This window comes from Erigeron canadensis, chromosome 1, assembly GCF_010389155.1.
Source record: "Erigeron canadensis isolate Cc75 chromosome 1, C_canadensis_v1, whole genome shotgun sequence".
NCBI classification, from domain to species: domain Eukaryota; kingdom Viridiplantae; phylum Streptophyta; class Magnoliopsida; order Asterales; family Asteraceae; genus Erigeron; species Erigeron canadensis.
The window spans coordinates 30,887,697-30,913,080 of NC_057761.1; the positions used below are offsets into that span (position 1 = coordinate 30,887,697).

At 33.6% G+C, this 25,384-nt stretch overlaps 3 protein-coding genes across 3 annotated transcripts; all 3 read right to left on the reverse strand.

Moving 5' to 3' along the window:
* Positions 1-3,912, reverse strand: LOC122611129 ((S)-8-oxocitronellyl enol synthase CYC2-like). The gene is made up of 2 exons (XM_043784104.1): positions 3,217-3,912; positions 1-567 (listed from the first exon to the last, which is right to left on the reverse strand). Exons 1-2 carry the CDS (start codon positions 3,882-3,884, stop codon positions 99-101), a joined length of 1,137 nt encoding a protein of 378 aa, XP_043640039.1. The 5' UTR covers positions 3,885-3,912; the 3' UTR covers positions 1-98.
* Positions 3,913-10,011: 6,099 nt separating this feature from the next.
* Positions 10,012-16,604, reverse strand: LOC122608699 (pre-mRNA-splicing factor CWC22 homolog). Its single transcript, XM_043781794.1, has 8 exons — positions 16,428-16,604; positions 14,756-16,147; positions 14,460-14,649; positions 12,306-12,409; positions 12,103-12,205; positions 11,731-12,026; positions 11,340-11,645; positions 10,012-10,566 (listed from the first exon to the last, which is right to left on the reverse strand). The coding sequence occupies exons 2-8, from the start codon at positions 16,136-16,138 to the stop codon at positions 10,225-10,227; spliced, it is 2,724 nt and encodes a 907-aa protein (XP_043637729.1). The 5' UTR covers positions 16,139-16,147; positions 16,428-16,604; the 3' UTR covers positions 10,012-10,224.
* A 2,807-nt stretch (positions 16,605-19,411) lies between these two features.
* On the reverse strand, positions 19,412-23,743 carry LOC122585170 (serine/arginine-rich splicing factor RS2Z33-like). Its single transcript, XM_043757277.1, has 7 exons — positions 23,648-23,743; positions 21,998-22,112; positions 21,361-21,400; positions 21,143-21,238; positions 20,723-20,943; positions 20,562-20,645; positions 19,412-19,938 (listed from the first exon to the last, which is right to left on the reverse strand). The coding sequence occupies exons 2-7, from the start codon at positions 22,105-22,107 to the stop codon at positions 19,602-19,604; spliced, it is 888 nt and encodes a 295-aa protein (XP_043613212.1). The 5' UTR covers positions 22,108-22,112; positions 23,648-23,743; the 3' UTR covers positions 19,412-19,601.
* Positions 23,744-25,384: the final 1,641 nt, after the last annotated feature.

Genomic DNA, 25,384 nt, shown 5'->3' on the forward strand with positions numbered 1-25,384 from the left:
TTTAGAATGATGGAAATTACGATCGAGTAAAAGATTTTAAAATCTCTAGTAGTAGTGACATACATCAGGACTCACGCTTAAACATATGAGTTATACAATCATTTTGGGATTATTTTCATCTGTCTCAATCTCTCAACCCATGGCTCTATACTCGCAAGTGTATTTGCATACCCATAAAATCCAAATTCTCGACTCTTATTCATGCTACAAACATGTTGTATTTTGAGTTTTAAAGTAAAAGCAAGTGCGCCGAAACAAGTAACCTCCTCCATTTTTGTCTTGTAAAGTCCATTTTCTTCTACAATTGCATCCCAAACATCCCCTTTATTCTTCATGAAATCCACAAGATCAAACTTCTCTTTCTCGTCGAATGGCACAAACTCAACATCAAACACATTACAAAGCACCTTCCATAGAGTTTTCCACGTAAATACATCGCCGTTTGTGCAATTGAAAGCTTGATTCTTGGCCTTGTTCGTCACCGATGCCCATATTTGTTGTTCAGCCAGCAATGTAGCATCCGACAAATCCCAAAAGTGCTCCCAACTATACTTGTTACCAACATACCTATTTATATGTCGCAATGATTAATATTTACTATAGATACATACATAAAATTGAGACCAAGAGATTAAAAAAAAAACAATGTCACTTATTATTTTTTATTTTTTTTTTAATTTCATCTACTCATTTTTTATGTCTCTTCTATAAATCATTTTATTTTTCAAATTCGTTTAAAACATTTTATCTCAAAAATTGTACATCAATAAATTATAAAATTATATGAGTGTTTTTAAAATTTCATACTCTTTCATTAAAGAGGTCATTCGATATACTTTTGACAAATCCTTAAATCCGAGGGCGGAGCCCATAGGGCTAAGGGCGGATTCCGTCAGATAGATCACCTCATCAACGATCACCCCTATGACGTATGTATCACCTCCTATGATCTATCACACTCTATGACCTATCACCCTCACTAGCCACCCCTTATTGATACCCAAAAGGGCGAAGCTCGTACCGTATTATTTGAGGAAAAACTTATCACACCTATGATCTATCACCCTCTATGATCGGTCACCCCTATGACCTTTCACACCTTATAACCTATCACCCCCACTAACTACTCCTTATTAATACCCGAAAGGGTGAATCTCATACTGTATCAGAAATTCGTCGAAAGTATATCGAATGACATCTTTAATGAAAGATCATTAGATTTTAAGAACACCCCTATAATTTTTATAATTTATCGATATACCATTTTTGTAATACAAGATTTTGAATGAATTAGAGGAATAAAAATAATTTATGGAAAAAAGAAAAAATAATAAGTAGTTTACATTTGAGGAAGAGAGAAAACATATATTATTGAGATTTGGTCCTTTGGTTTTTTTTTATCCATTGGTCTCAAATTAACCAACCTCTATGTGTGCATATTAAATAAAGGGTGAATCTTGATTTTCATTGAAAGGTTAGGATATTTTTATTTTGTCCCTTGAAGTTAAAAATAACCCATAAATTAAAATAGATTCATATTATTCAAATTTAAGTATATATTATCGTTTGGCAAATACATCGGGGTTTTTCCCCATAGCATATGGGTTTCACTTTTAGGGGTGTTAGGTAGGTTGGGTTACTCATTAAACCATCCCCATTGGGTTAAATTTAATGTTGGGTCGGATATAAAGTAAAAAAGATAACATTAAAAATCCTCCACCCAATCGGCTTAGTCGGTCACTAAACGCAAGTTGGAGAATAAAATATGAAAGCTATGTGAGAACGTGTCAATATACAAGCTACACGTAATGTATTTTCATAGTTTGTTTTTCTTTTTTCTTAGCTTTTCAGTTATACTTTAAAACTAGTTAATCAATCCAAGTTTAATCCGGACATATTAATTAAAATTTTAAAATATAAAATAAATTATAATTTTTTATGTAATATATGTTTTTAAAACATTATAACTTGATATAAATATAATAATTCAATTAAAACAATAATTATATTGTTAATAAATCAACTAAATAAAAAACATACATTTTATTTATAATAATATTATATAAGAGAAAATTTTTATTCTTTAAATAAATAATTGATATTTGAAGTAAACATGTAAAGAACTATTTATATTTTATTTATATATATATATATGACATCATAATTAAATAAAAAGAATTCTTAAGTGAAATATGGATTTGCCACATCAAAATCTTTCTAATAATACCTATAAAAAACAATCTTGTTTTATTATATATAGAGATTTACTTTAAAATTTTCATAGATAATATAATGTATTATTTACTTGATTATATTTTTGATGGATATACTTTATAAGTTTATTAATTTATTTTAGTTTATGATGATAGATAACTTTTTTTTTAAATAAAAATAATTTTTAGCCAATGGGTTGGTACCCATTGGTAAGGTCTTTAACCTTGAAGAAAACCATCAAGGTTCGATTCTCACTTCCTATATTTGTAGGAGTGGATTATTATGGGGTTGGGGTGGGGGGTTCGAGAGTCATGGGTTTCATCACAGGCTTGCGTGGTTCGTGTAGCGCATACTGCCCAATTGGATGTCACTGTGGCGTCTCGAATGCTAACCGCTAATTACTAACTGCTAACTCGATGTTCAAAAAAAAAATTAAATTTATTTTCATTAGTTTTAAATAGAGGAAATATTAAATGTAAAAAAACTATTATTATTATAACGATAGTTTGGTTGAGTTGTTAACAAGAGTGTAAAAGTTGAGTTTGGTTGGGTTGGATAGATGTAAAAAAGAACATTTTTTTTTAATAAATAGCATTGTTTGATTGAGTTGTGAATGGGGATGGTTTTAGAGATGTCACTATGCAACAGCGTGCATATGTCATGTTAAGACAATAGTAGTCTACCTAAAGGTGAATTTAAAAATAAAAATCATGTATTTTCAATTATAACTTATATATTTCAAATGTTTCAAAATGCTTATTTTAAAATTTATCTAAGTCTAAATCTTTAGACAACATATGTCTAAGCATAAGTTTTGTACGCTTGTTAAAAAAAAACTTTCAATTTAACCTAGATCTATGGACCCACTACGTTGGTCCAACATAGAAACACCCTTGAGTCTACGTCTTTTGTGTGGCACTCACCATCACATGATGAGCTGGATTCAAAATGAAAAAAAGGTATATGTATAGTCTAGAAAATCAAATAGAGTTAGTTACACACCTGAAAGGATACTTTTCACGTTTGCAAACCAAAGCATAGATTGATAGCGAAAGAAGAGTGTTAAAGTAGCTTCTCGATGATGCGCCAATGATTATAGAAGCGCGGTGTATAGAACACGTGAAAGATTGTTGATAGGAAGTTACAATATCTTCCAAAGCATAGTAAAAATTCGGAAATGGTAGTCTAGGATATTCCTCTTTAAAAGGTGCATCATGTGGGACGAGTTGAGATGAAAGAGCCGAGTCATTAATCGGCCCCATATATTGTTTTGTACCGGTTTGCAATGTCACATGACAAAGTTTTGAGTTCGGAGTTGAAGTTAATGCATTAAGGACATTCGAAAGCATAGTCGAGTTAAAAGAAACGTTTATTTCTTCACTTTCGTGAAAACTTAAGGCCAACCAAAAAACATGTGTGATTTGGGTGGAGAGTGGTGATAAAATTTTGTTAGTGTTTTCTTTGTTTAAAGTGTCTAACATGATGTATTTGTCTAGCAAGGAGGATGGGAACCAAGGGGGTAACGTTCGTCGTGAGACACCGTAGACGGTCCAAGGACCCCCGAGTGCGGTTGCCTTCTTTAAGGCTTCGGCTAAGGCCACACCCACCATTCCTGTGACCCCTACAATAAGGGCCACCGATGTTTTTTGGTTAATTATTTCTTGTTCCATTTTTGTGTGTGTGTTTTAATGAGAGATGCGTGATATAATCGAGGACATATATACAAGTAACTAGCTACTGATTCTATGAATGTATGAAAGTTTGAGCATTTAAGCTGAGTCAGATTTACTAGCATGACTTTAAGGTAGCCACACGTTTTTATGTCATCTCACCCGTTCACATGGCCAGGGACGGCTCCAAAGTGGGACATTGGGGCCAATTGATCCCACCCTAAATTTTATATAATTTAAATTTTTTTTATTTAGGGGTATATTTAAAAATTTGCCCACACACAAAAAATATATATATATATATATATCCTTATTAGTGTCACATACGGATTCCAATTTTCATTTAGATCTCAATCTTCTGATGATAGTAACTATGAGAGCAGATAATCTTCATTATCTTTCTCCATAATATTTTCTTCTTCAACAGATAATATTACCTTTATTTGTTCTATCTTAATAAAAATATCTATATATCAGTATATGTTTTCCCCAATTATTAGGGTTTTTTTATTTTCTTTTGACTTCAATTGAAAGGTGAACTATGATGATCAAAAAGAAGAGTCGAACAATCAAAGGGGGGTTTTGGTTTTGGGGAATCTGAGTATCTCACACAGAACACACTGAGCAATATATTATATGTTATCTTTTATTGATTTTATATATAAATGAGTATAATATAATATTATCAACTAGACAACTAATTATCTAAAGGTTGTGTATGAACTTGGATTGTTGTTTTAGTGCAGTTTATTGATTATTCTGTATTGATTTTTTAAATGTATTCTTTTTTATATTTATTATTTTTACTTATGTGTATGTTTTATTGTTTATATTCTACAATAACTAGGTTAGTTTGGTTAGTGATGGATATATTTCTAGTTAAAATATCCATGACATATTCTGTACAAACACCAATTAATGAGGAAAGTTTTAAAAGGGCAGTGACAGTTATACGACGAAGTTGTAGTTGAATCGTTATGTCGTCTTTTGGCATGGTTAAAGAAAATGTTGACATGGGTTGTCTAAGCTAGTGAACAGTTAGTGCTTTTGGTTATACGACGAATTGTAGTTGGACCGCTATGTCGTCTTTTGGGTACGCATTTTTGTTGTAATTGGATGGTTATTATTTTTGTTGTATATGAATTTATCGGAATTAGATCGTTATATCTAAAAAAATTTTTACCTACATAATGTTTTAAATTTGCCCCCTTTTGATAAAATTCCTGGCTCCGTGACCAGATAAAATACTTCATCAATTACCCCCACAGTCCAAATAAACATTTAATTAGTTTACTGGTAGTACGTGGTTTGGATGTGGTTTGGATAAGTAGTAAACATTAAGTGGCCAAAGTTTTGATTCTCATCCCGTGCAAAGACCAGAGATTTCTTTCTATCATTAATTAGGTAGAATATAAAAACAGTATTTTTATCTAGGTAGAGATAAAATCTATCTACAAATTAAAATCTCCTTGTAAAAGATGCGAACAGTTTATTTCCTTTCTTTTTGTTTCCTTTGTTCATATTTAGACTTTTGAAAGCACCTTTTTCTCTAAAACAAAAGGTCATTTTTCAATGTAAGTTCTTAATATCACTAACTTATCTACAATCTAGTGGAAAACAACATTAGCTGTATGAAAAGGTATCTGTGATCATTTTTGTCCACAAACAATATCAAGATTGGTCTTTATCATTTTTAAGATATAGCCATCATTTTATACCAGCTATATTTACCTTAAACTCAATTTTGTATCTAACAAATTCAATATATATAATCATAGGAAGTGATATACCTAAAACATGTTTTAGTCACCCATAACAATATAGTTGTATATTATATATAAAACTAGCATTTTACTCGCGCAATGCGGCGGTAGTGGTGGTAGCGGCGGTGTGGTGTTGGTGACGGTATGGTGGTGGCGGCGGTGGTTGGTAGTGGTGGCGGTGTGGTTAATATTGTAAAAATATTTAATGTACAAATAGTAATGTAATTATTTTAAGAGTTGGTGAGTTATAATTGTAATTATTATTTCATTAATGTTATTATAGTTATTTTAAGTGAATATGTTTAAATTGATAAATAAAAAAGAATGGATTAATTAATTTATTAAGGGTAGAATAGTGATTTCGCATTAATGAAATAATAAAAAAAGAGAGTGTTGAAAAATGTTATGAGAAAGAGTATGATAATTTTTATAAAGGAATAGAGATTAACATGTATTGTGTATACATTCCTGGTAATTATGCAGTAAAGAAAGTTAATAAATGTTTGCATGTAGTTCAGTTGCTTGAAAAATATATATATATATAAAATTGAGTTCAGGGGTTGAACCATAAAATTTCATCCAATTATATATATACTAAGGGTGTGTTTGGTAGGGTGAATAGGTGGTTGAGAAATGGAAATGATTTCATTTCCTGCGTTTGGTACATCAAGAGAAATAGAAAAGGTGAGAAATCCATTTCCTGGGAAATCAATTTACATATAACCCAAATTCTCCAATTTTGGTGTGAAAATCTTTTCCCTTCTTTTTTGGCCTTCAAAAATTAAACACGGAGAATACATTTCCCCAATTGCTTTCTTGTCTTTATCAATGTATAATAATCAAAGGGCACATGACTTCCACAAATATTGAAAACCACCACCAAACCTTATCCCTTTATCTTCTATGGCGATTAGCAAGTTCACATCTAACTCTCGCTGTCATCGTGCTCTTCCACTGCTCTCTACCTACATTAAAGATAATTCATTCTTGACTTCTTGTTGATTTGAAGGTTCCCCCATTTGTTGATTTGCCATTTGTTGCTCTCGAACTCGAGTTCGAATTCGATAAAAATTTAACTTCGAATTCATCTAATCATGAATGAAATATCCCAATTTGAAGATAGCTTCTGAAAATTCGTGCAACTGAAATTAGGGTTTTCGATTTGGGGATTTTTTTTATTGTTATCGTGATAAAGGGAAATTTTCTATTTGTTTTTTTTTGAAGGTTAATAATACAGTATTATTTAGAAAAATTGATATATTTTATTATACTTCCTAGTTCTTATTTGGATTCTATAAAACTAAAATTATAAGATTATTGTAATAAAAATCTGTTTTCATTTCTTTGAATTTTTTATACCAAATAATAGAAATAATTTTTTCTAATTTCTCAAGTTGATTTCTCTGTTTTTACCAAACAACGGAATTTACTGAATTTCCTAGTCAATTTCATTTCTTTCCATTTTATTTCTCTAAGCCATTTCATTTCCCTAAATTTCTCCTTACCAAACTAGCCCTAATACTACTTAAATTCAATGTGTGTCTGTGAGACACTTTTACTGTAGCTAAAAGTAGAAATGTATAAGCATGAAGGTACAACATTTTACCACCTGGAAACATAACTTCTAATTACTTGCTCAATAAAAAGCTTACGTAGAAGTTTATGTTTTTACACTTCTGCCCACCAACTTTTCTTTTGTTTATCACTTTGTCACCTCTTTCTTCTATAGACTTTTTACCTTCTTTTGTAGAGTTATAATAAACAAACAAACTTAATTGTCTTTGATATCTCTCTTCAACTGCAGCCTCTCATCGTTGGTGGCCGCCAAAGGTGTTTCAGGCCGGCGGTGTTGTTCGACGATATATGGTTGTCGTCGTTATGCAATCAGATTTGGATTGGGGAAGTGATCTGTACACCACCCAATTTTGATCGTATACCACCAAACATGTTATATAGTATTGTACTGTACAACACTATAAAGCACATTTGGTGGTGTACGGTCAAAACCAGGTAATGGCCGCATCTGTTAACCGATGTTTGGTGTTTCTTCTTCAACCTGCAGCATCTGTTATCCTCTGCATCCTCGGTAATGGCCGCAAGAGGTGTTACAAGCAGTAGGGTGGTGCAGACGACGTATATCACAGTGTTGCCATGTTAATTAGTAGATGTTTGATGTAACTTTGGTACTTCAGGAGCATGTCTATCTGTCCGTTTTTTTTTTTTTTTTTAATAACATATATTATATAATATCTATATAAGGAAAGATAAATAAATTAAGTAGATAAATGAATAATTGCTCAAAAAATAAGAAAAATAAATTATCTTGAAAATAAAAAATCTTCTCTCAGAGGCTGCTGAAAGATTTTAAGCATAATAATTAAATAGGTAAATGAGAATGGATGGGAAATTAAACCATTCATAGGTTCAGCACTAAAAAATTTAAGTTTTTCTAATATGGGCCTTGAAATATAAGAATTGTAATTTTCCAGTTTGCAAATTTGGGACCAATCAACTATAATAAAAAAGTTAGCTTCTAAATAGTATTTCGCACGATTTTTTTATTGTTGATTGTATACTTTATTTTAATTTTTAACTTTAGTACGTTTTTATAATTTACGTGTATCATTATGTATATACCACTGAATTTATATACGTTATAAATTTTACGTAACGTTGTGTGTCCTGAGACAACGTCCGGGCACAAAAACTAGTTCATTCGTAAACAATAACTTTATCTTTTCTCTCCACCAATGAATTCGTTTCTTGATTATTGCTTTCAGGCTTTTGCTTTGTATTTACTGTAGATGTGAATTTTGATGGAATTTGCATATCTCTCTCTCTATTTTTAAATCTATTACATTATAATGCATTTATTCTAGCTTTTTTTTCAATTTTTCAACTTTAAAAATACTTAAAATAACTATTATACCCTTTAGAGGAAATTCAAATCTCAACCATTCATTTTTTTCACTCTTTTTGATAAATCATTTTAATCCTCTGGTTAATTCAAAATCTTTTAACTCAAAAACCGTATATTGACAAATTATAAAAAGTATATAGGAGTGCTTAAAATTTTATGTTCTTTTATTAGAGAGGTCATTCGATATACTTTCGACTAATTTTTAAATCCAAGGGCGGAGGCGCGGAGCCCGTACAGCTAAGGCATTTGGCTATCACACTTTATAATCTATCACACTCTATGATCTATCACCCCACCATCTCACCTCCGTAATGCGCGGATACTTGCTCTCATATGTGGTAGTTGAATCATCATTGGTTATGTGTATATATTTTTATCTACATAGAGGAATTTTTTTTTTTTTAATGTCAGCCCAATTGGGATTATATCACTACCACTAAAATGTGAAGCCACATTATGATGTTTAACCCAAAATTGAGCTACTCAATACTCATTCATTATCCACACCTCAAATTCACCATGTGTCGTGTGTGACATCATACAACGCTTTCCAGCCAACGAGCCCGAACAATACCGACTCACATCTATTTTTATGATCAAATCTGGAAGGGATATCACAATGAACGTTCCCCACACCTAGATAATGCTATTATCTTCAAGAAGGTTTCTTGATGAACAACATATGCACAAGAGGTTATGCTTGACTTGATAAACGCTTCATGGGTCTGAATAATCGTTTTGATTCCTATCGATCTTTTCCTCGTAGTCTAAATACGTCACAATGTGTAATATTTTTTTTTCCCTGCCAAATCTAAATAATCAGTGGAACAAAAAAATGAACACCCTAGAATTTAGGGGGCGTTTGGTGAGAGAGAATTATTGAGAATGGAAATATAATAAAGAATGGAAATAGTATGATAGAGAATGAGTATTTGAAAAGAAAATAATTACATTGTTTGGTAACAATAGAAAATGATAATAAGAGAAATATAAAAATAAGCAAATCAATATGAAATTTTTTTTTAACAAAAACTAATTATAATATCATAATATAAATAATTAAAATTAATAGTTAAATACATGAAAAAAAAATGAAAAAAAATGTAATTTGATTTCATTCTCACCATTCATTCACCATTTTGAGAGGAATCATGAGAATGAAAATGATTCCCCCTTCTACATCTTCATTTCCATTCTCTTATATAACTAAACAAAGGAAGTGATTTTCATTTCATTTCAATCCTTCCCATTCCACCCTACCAAACACCCCCTAGTGTAAACATGCAGGATTTGTTGAAATTTGACATCGAAATCTTATGTTGATTGATTTTTAATATCAGATAACATTTCAAAACACAAATCTTAGACTACCAATTATTTTGACCGAACGCCAACAATTTACTTTTAGACTGGAAAAACACTTTAGCATTGATCTCATAACTACTTGAACCAAATCTATCAAAAATTGAAAAACATTGGAAACTTACAACAGCATCTGTAATCTCTCATAAGAAGTATGAACCATATTTAACAAAATCACAAAAACATTATACAGGTTACACTTGATTGAAATCATAACAATATAATCGAATAGAACAAGCACCAGACTCAAAATCAACTCCTAACGAGGAACATCTTCACGTGAAGGTTTTCAAGACTAACGCCTCCTTCGATGCTTACTGCTCTTCTTGTGATCACTAAGACTGCTATCACTCTCGCTCTCACTTTCGGAGCTTGATGATTCAGATCCTGAACTAGAAGAACCAGAATTATCTGACTCGGACACAGGTTTTTGTTGCATGATAAGACGAGGCATGTTCTTCAAATACTCTCTCAAATTCTCTGTGATCCCACCAAGCCCAATAGATGTAAAAAAATTGATTGAAAACCGTGTGTTCTTAGGGTTGTCTCTTGGGAAAATAGATTCAAAATCTGCTTGCATTGTTGGATCACTGAGACGCTCGTTCAACAGACGGATGCCAAGATGTTCAGATAACTCCTGTTGCATACAACATTCAAAATTAACTTTAGAAGAGCTTGTAACAAAAAGGGTAAAGTTCAGCAATTAAACAGGAATCCATAAATTCTTGCAGGTGAATATCAGATGGCTATCCCCAACATTCAAAAAACATGCATACAGGTGAAAAGTGAAAACATCTAATCTAGTGACCCCTCCTTGCAATCAAACTATAACTTTGTCCAGATGTAAAGGGTATTGTAATGCCCAAAATATTAGCAACTTAAATATGCGATGGTGGCAACATCAACCCATTTAAAGACAAATGGGTAATTCTAACAATGTGTAATCTTTAATGGATCAATGGGTTAAAGCTAAAAGATTTAACTAAAACACACCACTGGTGAACGAGCCTATATTGTCATTACAACTGGTAACACAGAAAAGAAAAAAAGAATCCAACTAAAGAGGATTAGCCAGTAGCATAAGTAATCAACGTGTTTGCTAAAATCGCATCTGGGAGAGATTATCATGTTACTGTCTACTCAGAGTCTCAGACGAAGTATGTGGGTCCTAATTTTGTTGAAAGGAAGGTAGAGCTTACTAATTTTTTTAGAACAGAGGTAGAGCTTACTAATTAGTACAGTAATTAATAGTTGAACCATAGTAATAATCTATAAATTATAGATACATAATTAATAGTTGAACCATAGTAATAATCTATAAATTATGGATACATAACTTGTGAAACAGCTAACAAATTTTAGCTATGCACCAAGCAAAAGAAGAAGAAATAGGAAGACATGCTCAAATACCTGAAAAAGAATCTTGATGAAAATTCGAGAAGAGGAAGTGGTGTCCTCCTCAGTTAGCCGGATGTAAGCCAGTACATGCCAAGGCAAAGCATCGGTCCCAAGTAGATGAGCAAAAAACTTGGCCACATTGCGCAGCTTGTTTGTCTCGAGCCGATGAATCATAGAGTACTGCTCCACAAAACATTTCTCAAAGTTTTCTTGGTGGACTTTGTTGATCATGCAAAACCGCTGACCTAAAAGACCATAGTAACGAAGGTAAGTTCGTTCCTGACTGCAGCACTCGAGCAACATAACACAAAGTTCCATCTGCATATGACAAATACCTGGTGTAAATTGTCTGATTTTGTAGGAGGGAACATGAACAATACAAATCCAAAATATTTTTTAATACCTCTTGTCCAGGCTCCAGTTTAATTTTCAGAAGCTTATGACCAGCTTCTTCAAAATCTACACTAGACATAATCGTCAAGTAAATCGTTCTACGGAGATTTACAAGATTTGTTTCCGTTTCATCTCGTATCCTCATTTGCTCTTCATCCTCCTCTTCTGAAGATTCGTCATCCTCATCATCAGAATCCGCTCCATCATCGTCTTCATCTTCGAAAGATTCATCACCAAGGAGGTCTTTCTTCAGAGCTTCATAGCGCTTTTCATGCTCAATGAAATCAGGATCAAACTTGAAAATATCTGATTTTTCAGAATAAGAATTATTATACACACTAATAACTTGAAAAAAGTTTAAAACATGATCCATTTTGCATACCTAGACCGGTCTCTGGATCAATCTCATCAAGGAGAGATACTTCACGGGTAACTTGATCCTCCAGCTCAACAAGATCTAACTCTGGGCGAACAGCTGGATGACCCTGTATAAATAAATGTCGCCAGTTAGCAGCGGTAGAAGATAAAACACATACTGTTAAGAAAAGGTAACATTATACCATTTCTAGACAAAAAGATACTAACCTGAAACTTGGCCTTTCTTAATGCAAAGAGGCCTTCAATCAAAAACTGCACCCTTTTGTCTATCTCTCCCTCATGAAGAATTCCACGAAAACGCTCAAATATACCTGGACAGGAATTTGGTGTAAAATTTATTGTATGATTGTAAGCATGTAAATACAAAGTATGCAACAAATATAATGGTAATTTGGTACCTATAGAGGTGAGATATAGGATAACTAAGTAACTAACAATAGAAGAATTCTCTAAAATTACATACAAACGGCATAAAACTTTAGAACACGGCTTTAAAACACAGCCATGGTCTAACGAGAATGCTCTAATTTGAGAGACAAATGAATATAACAAACAAATCTGGGTGCATGATTTTTAAAGAGCAACAATATGTGCCGGGTTTACTACTTTATCTCACAAAACTTTATGTTTTATAGAACTTTGTGGTTGATATCTCGCTATAAAATCTTAAAATCTTCGCACTTGTACCACATATGTTAATTGCATCAAGATCTCAAATAGTGTTGTTAAAGGGACTGCACATTTAATAACTGTTTTCTACTCCTAAGTCCTAACTACTTATTACTATGTTTTTTAAATGCACTAACTAATTATTATGTAATCATGCAAATTTATATGCTTCCGTTCTTAACAAAATATTTGGGGGCAATCCTGCAGCAAGGATATACAAAAAATTGGGCACTTGGGCAGTCCTAGATGTAGAAACATTCTACTCTGTTAGCACTGAATTAGACAGCACAATTTCAAGAATACCATAACATTTAAATGGCACTTACGTAGACTAACAATTCTACTTATATGCACGGATGTTGCTACAATTCTATTTTCTGATTATAATATAATTATAATTTCTGGCATCATACAATGCATGGAAAGACAGGGCACTCTTGGGGGATGATAAAAAACCCATTGACAATACCGTAAGTTAGGCAATTTGACCATTTAGCATTTTGCTTAGATTAACAGTCTTAGACCAATTGATCATAGATCAACTGATACCGCCACCATGTGACCACATGGGCCCACAAGATGAAGATTCCAAGGTCACAGGTTCAAACCTTGCCAAAGGCAAGTGGAGGAATCTATCTTGTGCTCCATGTGTAAGGATGGTGCTTCCCCGGGATTGAGTTTTATGCAGTGTCCGCTCTGGGTACCAAGATAGTACATAGAACCAAGGGGTTCCCACCCATTTCATTTACCCTTTTTTTTACATTAACAGTCTTAGTCCGAAGCGACGTTGTAAACGGGCCTGTATCTAATAAACTAAATCCCTTGACAAAGATAATAGAATTTTACATTCTTGTAGGCATATAAATTACTAACTCGTACGACAATAGAAACGAGCTAGTCATACATGACGGCAAGCTTTCAGTTGATATATTGATAGTGCTTCTAGCAAACAGTGGCATGACCAGGAGCCCAGAATTTTCATCTCAAGTGGGCCAAAAGATTTTATAACACATCAAAAACTAATAACTAGAGTTTGAATTTTGAAAAGTGAAATTATAAACCTACACTATATTAATAATTTGGAAAACTAAAATTGCACATGATGATCTCATGGCATAAACTATAATAACTCATTGCAAGTTGATTCAGCTATCGAAACTACACATTAAACCAATAAAAACTAGGAAACTTAATTTGCATAAACCAATAAGATTCCTGATTACAAAAAGTTATATGAATGTTTTTTCATAAAACCTAACTCAGTTTACATCTAGGAGTCACAGTAGTGAATTACTAATATTAGTTCTTGAGATAGTTAATTATTAATTAAATCAAATTTTCCTTTATGAAAAATATCTTTTTGCTCATTGCAATTGTTGATACCTTTCACCCTTTTAGGACTATTATTAATCAGGGTGGGCCATCCTCTTTTTCAATGGGCTGCATGTATAAATTTACACAGTAAAAACTAGTATGAAAATTTTCAGGGTAGCCCTTAAACCATTCAAGTCTCCATGTGGCTCCGCCACTGCTAGCTAATACAGGTTACTATATAAATGAAACAGCCGCCATAAACATAACTAAAACAAGCAATGCAGACAAGTGATATACAAGCTAAAACCAGTATTTTATTAAATGAAAAACAAGCCTAAACTCTTAAAACAAAGGGTAAAAAAGTTCAAAACAACTCACCATGCAAACCTTTCGGGGTTAAATCCTGCAGTATCGACCCACACTCGGTAACAAATCCAACAGCCACCTCCACACTATCATCAGTTGGATTTTCTAATAAAGTGGTGAGTAGTTCAAGAGCAATAATCTCATGAGCTACCTGCTGATTCACCAAATGTGCTATAAACTTGACGGCAGCCAGCAATTGATGCTGTGAAAACACATGATACCGATAGCATCAGAGACAAAACAACCACATAATATCCAGTATCAAAAAAAACATCAGATAATAAAAATAGAGAAGAAATGATATGCACCTTGTCATTTCGCTTATATGCCCTTTGAAGCTGCAAAATAATCCTTCGCAGCAGAAGGTCTCCCACTTCTGGGAACTTAGTATTTACAACAGCAACCAACGCGGCAAAAACGTCTGTAAAACCAGGAGAAGCCATCTGCGACTTCATGCAAGATCGACAAAACAGTCCTCTTCCCCTGATCAAGTTTTCAGCAAACAACTCTGGAATGATATTCTTGATGTTTGTGGCATTGACCTTGTTGACTAACCCATTTATGCTCTTCTTTAAGGCATCCCATGTCATCCGTTGATATTCCGTGCTGCTCTTATCTTGTACTTCACTCATCATCCGAGCCAGCTTAAATGGTGGAATATACACCCCTCCACTTTTCCCTAAATTGGTCATGCCTTCTTGCATTTCGGCCAACTTTTGGAACCTTGGACCTTCATCCACCTTCTCCTTATCCCCATTTTGATCATTCTTTGCATCATCACTTCTTTTACCTTTATGGTCACCGTTGCTTCTCCTGTCCTTACCATCTCTTCTCCTACTATCATCTTCATCATCATCCCTTCCATTCCTGTTCCTATCCCTTCTCTTAAAACTATCATCTTCGTCGTCACTCATATCCTTCTTCCTACCCCTTCTCCTCTTAAACTTATCATCTTCGTCATCACTCATATGCTTCTTCCTATCCCTTCTCCTCCTGTCTTTACGATCATCTTCATCGTCACTTCTTCTATCCATGCCTTTTCTCCCTCTCTTCCTAACTTTCCCGTCTTCCTCATCACTCCTGTCTTCACGCTTCCCTTTTCTCCCTCTCTTCCTGATTTCACCATCTTCCTCATCACTCCCGTCTTCACGCATCCCTTTCCTCAACGTCTTCCTGGTATCACCAACGTCCCCGTCACGCTTCTCCCCACGTTTATCCACCGTTTTCCTAATTTCACCCTCTTCGTCACTGTCTTGCCTCCTTTTCCTATTACTCGTATCACTATCCTCACTTTCGTCACTCCCACTTCTTCTCTTCCTATCAGTACCATTCTCATGATCACCCCTCAACTCCATACGCCTACCTCTTCTCAAGCCACCATCATCTTCATCGTCACTCCCTTTAACATTATCTTTACTTCCCCGTTTCTCATCAACGTCTTCATCGTCACTCCTCCCACTTGTCCTCCTCCTACCATCATCCCTATTCATCTTTCTACTCCTATCGCTTGTATAACTATCACCCTTCCTCCTCTCCCCATCCCGATCCCTTCTCCTATCATAACCACCTTCATCATCACTCTTGTTACTTATCCTCCTATCTCGACTATCGCGTTCACTCCTATATCTATCACCATCTCTTCTCCTTTTATATCTCTCTTCCTCGTCGCTTCTCTCCCTTTGCCGCTCCATTATTATTATCTAAATAAAACAATAAATAAACTCACTCACTTCATAGCACAACTTAAGTTCAATAATTCAATACACACACACACACATGTATGTGATTATATATATAAATAATGTATATATATACAAATTACTAACATATAGCAGCTAACAAAACAATATATTTTGAAAAAAGCAGCCATCTTTACGGGGGGGGAAAACACGCATACAGTCTTGTTTATTTCAATTCATGAACCCTAGAAAATAAGAAACCCCTAATAATACATAGAAATTCGTAATAATAAAAACTTACTTTTTAATTAGAAGAAATTATAATAATCCGATGGAAGACGAGCGATTTAGTCCTGCTTGAAAAACGAATTGAAAAAAACAAAGAAGGAAATAGTGAAGGGATTTTGTTGGTGAGTCGTAAAGATGGAGAGATATGAACGAATGGATCCGCTACTTGTTTGATTTAAATCGGTTTGGACTATCAAGACAGACCTAAATGGCTAAATCCCTAATCCCACATCATATATCTCACTTCAAAATTTGTTAGTTATTACCTATGTGGCATGCTTAAAAATACAAGAAAACCCAAAAATCTTAAAAGGTCTACGGATTAGTTACTTTTATAAGAAGTTAAAATTTTCGAAAATTTGAATATGTAACCGTTCGTGTATTGCTTGTGGCGGTTACTTCCTTGCATGTTTATGTCTATATAAGGCCACTTCCATTCAGTTTTAAGGCATTTTAAAACGTAAACACATAACAGATCAATTTTAGCATGGCTTCACAAAACCATGTTTCAATTAGAAATTTGCGTCCAAATAATAAGCCATGTACAATAACGGTTATAATTTGCGGCTATGGAAGCAGCCTCTATATGGAGATGTTAATAACATAGGTAGTATTGAGATGATCCTGATGGACGAACATGTAAATATTCATTGTTTGTGAATTTTTCTTTTTTGATTAGATTACTTTTTAACATAACTTTCTTTCGAATTTATAACTAGCTTTTTAACATTTTAATGTATAAACATTTTCATTTTGACAGTTTGATAAAGTGGTTGTTGTTGCAAGAATCAGTTTTATTCCAACCGACAAGTTATGGTATTTAATGGAATGTGTGAATTGTTCTCAAGAAGTTTAGTTGACCGATCTCTACACGGATGCAGTCGACATTATTGATGCTTTAAGGGACAACAAAATGTGGATTTGTTGTTCATGTAACAAGGAAGGAGTTCACATTTGTTGAACTGTCCACATTTTGTTGTCCCTTAAAGCATCAATAATGTCGACTGCATCTATGTAGAGATCGGTCAACTTAACTTCTTGAGAACCGTTCACACATTCCATTGAATACCATAACTGGTCGGTTGGAATAAAACCGATTCTTGCAACAACAAACACTTTATCAAACTGTCAAAATGAAAATGTTTATACATTAGAATGTTAAAAAGTTAGTTATAAATTCGAAAGAAAGTTATGTTAAAAACTAATCTAAATCAAAAAAAAAAAAAAAATCACAAACAATGAATACTTACATGTTCGTCCATTAGGATCATCTCAATACTACCTATGTTATTAACATCTCCATATAGAGGTTGCTTCCATAGCCACAAATTCTAACCGTTATCGTACATGGCTTATTATTTGGACGCAAATTTCTAATTGAAACATGATTTAGTGAAGCCATGCTAAAATTGATCTGTTATGTGTTTACGTTTTGAAATGCCTTAAAACTGAATGGAATTGGCCTTATATAGACATAGACATGCAAGGAAGTAACCGCCACAAGCAATACACGAACGGTTACATATTCAAATTTTCGAAAATTTGAACTTCTTGAAAGCATAACTAATCCGTTTTCGAAAATTTGAACTTCTTATAAAAGTAACTAATCCGTAGACCTTCCAAGGAGCAATATTGTAATGATTTTTGGGCTTTTTTGCATTTTTAAGCATGTCACATAGACAATAACTAACAAATTTTAAAGTGAGATTTATATAATGTAGGGATATCTTTGTTGATTCAGAATTCATATCATATTTTTAAATAGTCCACGTCATTGCCAGATCACCTAAAAAGATATTAACCGGTATACCGGTCAACAATTTGTGAACCATGTACAAATTTTACAAGTTTGTTGGGCAACCATGTACACCTGGAAAAGTTCGTTGGTAATCCGTTGATTGAATTTTTTAATTTTTTTCCACGTAATATCCACGTCACAATTTTATTAAATGAAAATGCATTTAACCGACTATTAAGGGTAACAGGTCAAAATTTGGTGAACCATGTACAAAATTTACATGTTTGTGGGGAATATATATATCAATAAAAATGTTTACTGGGCAACCATGTACAAATGGAAAAGTTCGCTCATCATTTAGTGATTAAACACTAACACAAAAGTAAACAATATGATTGTTTGAACAAATGAAACCTCATTCTATAGGCTTTCACCTTCAAAAATATTTATGGATGTAACATAATGGCGATAATAATATGTTTAATATCCTTTAGAACATTAGCTTTTACATATAATAGTTGTAATGTTTCAAGCTCGGAGAGACTTTAATCCTGTTGGAGCTTCCTGACTAACTTGGTTTATAATTTTTCGTCCTTGGACTTGACCTAAGTGAACCTATTAAACTTGGTCATGACAGTCAAAACGTAAAATGAGTCAAGCTTGCACTTTCAAAATTCTGGTGGGTAATTTTTAGGTCTTGGTGCATTAAGTTTTACTTGGTTGTTGTTGTGTTGATCCAACTCTACAAACCTATATTATGTGTATTTAGCTTAATTTTACCATTATTATATGTGTTCAACTTTGACTATATTGCAATTGTATGTATCCAATTTTGCCAATTCTTCCTAATCAATTGTGAAAAAATAAAATAAAAATAATAATTGAGTACAAATTATATGAAGTTTGTCACATTCTCATGCACTTATTCCAGATTTCTGAATACCTTTACAACAATAGCTTCAACTTACACATATCTCATCTCATCTGATCTGTTTATTGGGTACACTAAGCAGCTCTTACCAGCATGCAGCTCTAAAGCATATTATCATCACCATACTCATACGCGACTTCCATAAGCCGGTATTGAACCTGCATCTTAAAGTCTGGTCTCAGCGTAAATAATTTCAAACTTAGCATAATGTCAACTTAGCCACAACTTGTCTTAGCTCATTTATCTCAAACCAAAGACTATTTCATCTATATTGCTCCCACCACACCCTATCAATTCACTAATACCCCCATGAATGCAAGGGATGGAATTTCAAGTCTCAACATTCACGATTTCACATTTCATAAATTATTCAAAATATCTTTAACATCAAACTCCGATATATAATCCACATCAAGAAAGATATAAAACAACTCGCACTAAACAAATATATAAATTTCATTTAACAACCAACTAATCAAAGTCTAGCACGAAACAAGAAACTGATTACGCCCACACATTCACTCAGATTCACTGCCCCTTGGAGAACCATTGTTCTCATCATCATCGTCAACAGGACTACCATTGTCCCGAGGAGCTGGACTAGGACTACGACTGCGCCCGTTCTCTTCAGCAGGACTCCTATCAATGGGGCTGCCAACTTCGTCTTCCACTGGGCTCCTACTCCTCGAAGTAGGCTTTGGGCTGTCCTTAACTTCTGGGCTCCTGTCAGCAGGTGATCGGCTATTTTTCCTCCCTTTAGATGGTGATGGTGAAGCCTTGTGCCTCCTAGGACTCCTCTTTTTTCTATCTGCATGTTCACTGCTCCTCTCTCTCCTCGCAGGTGACCTAGATCGGCTGGAATGGTGAAAACAAGCAACAAAAAAAATTAGAAATCATATCCCAAAATAAAAAGACAAAACAAAAAGAATTACTCGTAAATCACAACTCCAATAGCACGGCATGCAAATAAACAGAACTGTTTGGCCCACCTAGATTTTGGATAAACGCTACAAAAGTTTTCAAGACACCCCAACGATCCTAAATTCAAAATCTACTCATCCATATTGCCGAATGAAATATAAAGAGGGTGCCATTGGTTGAGAGACAAGTTTCAATCCCACTCCCAATCGGTCTTATTGCAGATGTTCCATTCAAATGTCAACCATGCCTAGAGATGGCAATATTGACCCGTTTACCTACATATATCGATTTTGTGTTATAATTTATGCATAGCTGGTCAAGCAGGTTAAGATAAAAATAACTAAAGAGTTACAGCGCAAAGGGGATGACAGCCATCTGAAATGTATTTGAATGCATAAGCCTCCTAAAAGTCCATTCAGATATAGGAACAAATAAGATAAAATAACCTTTTAATAGGTTGGTACAACACATACTACTCTGAGTGCACAGGATATCAGAAGAAAATAGTAATGTCTCATTTAAAACAAAGAAAGTTGAGAAGGAATGTAAGAAATAACCTGTAGCTGCGACTCCGGCTTCTCCCACGTCGAGGTGGAGGAGATGGGGTCCTCGAGTAACTTCGGCCACGCCTGCTTTCAACACTTGATAAAACAAGAAATACAAAAATTAACCATGAAAATAGACTTTACGAACCGAAGACAGATGGAAATAAACTTACACTTTCTTTGGGCTGTTCTGACAATTTCTTTCTATATGGCCTCGCTCACCACAACGATAGCATTTGTTCTTCCAGTCACCAGCTTTGCAATCTCGAGCCCAGTGGCCATCAAGTCCACAATTGAAGCATCGACCTGCACCAGGAGGAGGACCTCTGCCAAGAAAATCACGAGACCCGCTTGAGTAGCCGCCGCCGCCGCTGCCGCCAAAACCACGTGGCACCTAGTACAGAGTCAAAGCACAATACTAAGCACAGAGTTTATATTATGTCAATAGCTGGCAGAAAAAATACCCAGTTAATGCATACGCTTTATAAGTCCGTGAAAATGAGACCATTGTAACACGCACACAGAGACAAAAAAAAAACCTTATAGGCTTATAGCACAAACAACTTGGCACCAAGCAGTTAATGAGATCATACCCCTTTGGCAAATTCCACCACAATGCGACTTCCATCCACATCACGACCATTTAAGCTATGACGTGCGTCATCAGCGTCTCGCGAGTCTCTAAATTCCTACAGTAAGACAAATAAAGAGAGAAGCAGAAACACAAACGTCATACCTATCAATAGTAAAAGAGCAAATAACTCTGCAACGACGATTTAAAAGTACAATAATAAAAGCAGTAAGTACATACCACAAAGGCAAAGTCACGCTTCATATCCACATCACGAATTCTGCGTAAACGGCGCCAGAAACAGTAAGGCCATCATGACATTAAGTACCGAAAGAGTAGAAACATCGCCCTCAAGACGAACTAAACACCACTTTGGATTTGTTGCCATTTCCATCAAAAAATACGCAAAAACAATTTAGAAAGAATCGCCAAGGTCTCTTATAAAGGCTGCATGAATAGCGACTCATTCGACCAAGGGCAACATCTCACCATTTACCTCCAGGTTGGGTAAAACCCATAAACCTTCATAAATATTATCAAGTTAAATTTACTTGACACTTGGCAGAGGCAGTTTTTGAAAACAAAGTCCAAGAAAATAAAGTCACTAATGTGGCTGGGCATATATCTTGATACTACAGTTACCTAAAAGTGAAAAACTCCACCTAAAGTCTCGTGATCGTGTTAAGAAAACTGTGTTCAGGGCCCTCAGTTATAGGCATAAGTTATGGTATGATCACAAAAGCAAGATGCGTAACACAGAGCAAAAAACTGCTTAAAAAAGTTATAGATTCAAAAGTTTGCAGATATATCAAGTAATTAACTCCATAAAAAATTGCAACATATACAAACTTTCTACCATCATTACAGAGCTACCTACCTTCCATATCTGCTAAATATGTCCTCCAAGTCGCGTGATCTGGTTCGTGATGACAAGTGACCAACATAAAGACGTGTAGTACTACCATAGCGATCATCAAAGCGCGGCATATTCCCTGAATAAAAAAGAGCTATAAATAACAATAAAAATTAACAATGAACTTTCACTCACAAGAATACGTAGAATAACAGTTCAAAAAAAAAAAAACTATATAGTGTATGCAACCCAGTGAAGTACACCAAATCTGCTATTCAATACAGACGCATACACAAAACATCTTTTAAAGACTAGCCATCATCCAAAAAAAATACCAAAAACGACAATAAAATAAGGAGCCCCAACTTTTAATAAATTCCGTCAACTAATCAAACTCAACCACAACAAGTAAGCACAGGCACTAGACCCCCTCAACCTAGCCCAAATATCAACTTTTTATAGCCCAACATAAAGAACAATAATATGATTTTGCCAAACATGGACATTAAGGCTATGGTTAAGCAGATGTAAATTGTTGTGCTCTGCGGTTGATAATTATTTTCAGAGGGGCTTATTTTTATGTCCAGTATTTTACTGTGTGCTATTCAATATTCATAGCCCTCAGTATTGTAAATAAGAAAATCCATAATAAAATTATATTAGAGTACTAAATACCTTTTACTTGATACTCTATAGTAATAAAACTTACATTTTGTCGCAGTTAATATTGTTTTAGAGCTAATAGAGTGTTTTTTTATACAGTCTGTTTTAAAAATAATCATTTTTGTCCCTCGTGAAAAAAGCTTGGATCCGCCACCACAAGCAAGGACTTTGATACTCGAAAGTAAACCATTATTAATCACATTAACCAAATTGCAACATATATTACAAGCATGAACATGCTACCAAAGTAAACAACAATAAGCTCGAACTTGTAAAAATATATGCTAGTTACTGGCTTCTAGAACGCCCTGTCTTTTGTTAACCGTACAAAAATCTCATCTTAGACAATACTTACTTTGCAAAACATTGAAGCAGTCCGTTTTGGTTTTTGTTTTAACACGTTAGCCCATCATAAAATTACGTTCAAACGAATTCCAGTTATTCACCAAGCATTCGAGTTAGACTTTTAGCATAATTACTCCAAAGGACAACTATGTGCATAGTGATCGAATGCACACAGATTGACGTATCACGATCCTATAACACCCAAAGTTTATTTCTTTTTCTTTGATTACCCAAAATCAAAGTTTTTTAATCGACTTCTTTACTCTTTACTCTATTACATATACCATTCCTAAATTTAAAAAAAAAAAATAGTCAACTTAGCCAAATTTTCACCAAGATACAATTTTTATAACTAAATAACTATAAAATCTATACATATATATGGTTACATGGGTCAATTTCTTACTTATATCAAAAATAATAAATTTCTTAAAATATGGACTGGGTTTTCTTGATATTCAGTGAAATCCATATATTCAAGATAAATAATGATATAAATTAATGAAAAGGTACAAACTTTATCGAAATAAATCAGATACGAGCTAGAATTAATCATACCCAATATCAGAATTAGTATATATAATGAATATATATATACATATACATATATATAGATATAGAATTTATTATACGGAGAAGATAGTTTGGATCGAAAGAGAGACATACCTTAACGATGCGAAAATTAGCTAGAAACCCTAATTTTGGTTTTCCCCCTTTTTTATCTTGATTTTGTTTTTAGGTAAAACACGGTGAAAGACTTTTGGCCCTCGAAGTCCTTGATTTATATCGGGTGATAGCTTGTTTAATTACTAAATTGCCCTTGCGTTGCCTTGTTTACTTTTTGGAAGGTTGTTTTGTTGAGTACTCGTAATTTACAATGATGATTCATGTGGTTTCCACGATATCTATTTATCGTTTTTAACTTCCACGTAATATCGATAATCATATGTATCCCTTTGACTACCTGTTTGGTTTCAAAATGGATGTTTGTTAGCTTGAGTTCATTAAGCGCAAATGGCTACATCCTTCTATATGCTTAAGAGAGAATATATATTTTTTTGTGTAATATTTTTTTTCGTGTCCACTAAGCTTTTTACTTATATGTTATTTTCTTATAATTTTCATGTTTTTTTAGGTGGTGACGGGGAGGCGATGTAATGGCGGTATCGGTGATGGGGTGATCTACATGATAGGCTCCGCCTTTAGCTGTATAGATTTGAAAATTTATTGAAACTATATCAAATGACCTCTTTAATGAAAGAGCATGAAATTTTAAGAACACCCATATAGTTTTTATAATTTATCGATGTACGGTTTTTGAGATAAAATATTTTGAATGAATTAGAGAAATAAAATGATTTATGGAGAAGATTAAAAAAAAATGAGTGATTGAAATTTGAGAAGAGAAAACATCTATACTTCTATACTACTATATAAAAATTATAGCCCTATGTTGAAAAGTTTACAATTTTGAGACAAGCGAAATTACCATTTTACCCTTACTTATTTAACTTACACAATCATTCCATAATTTTTTAAAAGATGTTCACAATCCCTAAAAATCAAACATCTTTGTATCAATTACATACACCACTTGACGCCGACACTACCACCATCCGTCGAGACCACCACATCGCAACTAATGTTATCGCCGCCGCATTGCACGGGTACCATGCTCGTGTATTATAGTTATTTTTGGTAAATATAAAATAGATAGAAGGAGCATTTTGGGAAAATAAATGTTAAACTTAAAATGTTTGACAAGGACTATTTGTTTTATAATATAGTATAGATAATTTTATTATTTCAGTTGTAAATTGACTATATTTTATATTATCATAAACTATGAACAATAATGTAATTATCAGTTAATTTTTTGTTTATGTTTTCAGTCAAACCCGTACAATATGCAAGTTTAATCTAGTTACTACTACATATTTATCTCATGCTATTTTACTTCTAATGATAGTTTTCTATTGTTATTTCATATGAATGGTTATCCTCATATAATTTTATAATAGTTGTTAGAGTTTTATGGAGGGTATTTGGTTATCTAGTTTTTGGGCTACATGTAGGTCTAAACCTGAATAGGTACTATCAAAAACGATTTAAAGACTTGGGGTTTTTTTCCCTAGATTCTCACTTAGTTTTTTCATCCATTTTAGCATCCTCGAAGTCAAAGTCCGCACAAGGTGGTGTTTAATTTGTTGATTTCATTATATATTTATATTTGTATTCTTTTGGAGTGTCTAGTGACTTGCTAGCAGTCATTGTTATGATTAATATATCCTTCTGTCTTTCCAAAAAGGAAATCATTATTGTATTTAATACTTGGTCGATATGCTTGTTTGTTTTTACATCAACGAAAGGACAATTTTGCTAGTCGTAACGAATTGAATTATA

What these genes read in the sequence shown, in the direction of transcription:
- LOC122608699 (XM_043781794.1), bottom strand. Translation starts at nt 16,138, where the DNA reads ATGGAGCGGCAAAGGGAGAGAAGCGACGAGGAAGAGAGATATAAAAGG. An exon ending in AACTGGAGCCTGGACAAGAG is followed by an intron (nt 11,646 to 11,730) that starts GTATTAAAAAAT and finishes TGTCATATGCAG; the next exon opens with ATGGAACTTTGTGTTATGTT. An exon ending in TCATCAAGATTCTTTTTCAG is followed by an intron (nt 10,567 to 11,339) that starts GTATTTGAGCAT and finishes TGTATGCAACAG; the next exon opens with GAGTTATCTGAACATCTTGG.
- LOC122611129 (XM_043784104.1), bottom strand. Translation starts at nt 3,884, where the DNA reads ATGGAACAAGAAATAATTAACCAAAAAACATCGGTGGCCCTTATTGTA. An exon ending in CGTGAAAAGTATCCTTTCAG is followed by an intron (nt 568 to 3,216) that starts GTGTGTAACTAA and finishes ACATATAAATAG; the next exon opens with GTATGTTGGTAACAAGTATA.
- LOC122585170 (XM_043757277.1), bottom strand. Translation starts at nt 22,107, where the DNA reads ATGCCGCGCTTTGATGATCGCTATGGTAGTACTACACGTCTTTATGTT. An exon ending in ATATTTAGCAGATATGGAAG is followed by an intron (nt 21,401 to 21,997) that starts GTAGGTAGCTCT and finishes CCGTTTACGCAG; the next exon opens with AATTCGTGATGTGGATATGA. An exon ending in TGGTGGAATTTGCCAAAGGG is followed by an intron (nt 20,944 to 21,142) that starts GTATGATCTCAT and finishes ACTCTGTACTAG; the next exon opens with GTGCCACGTGGTTTTGGCGG.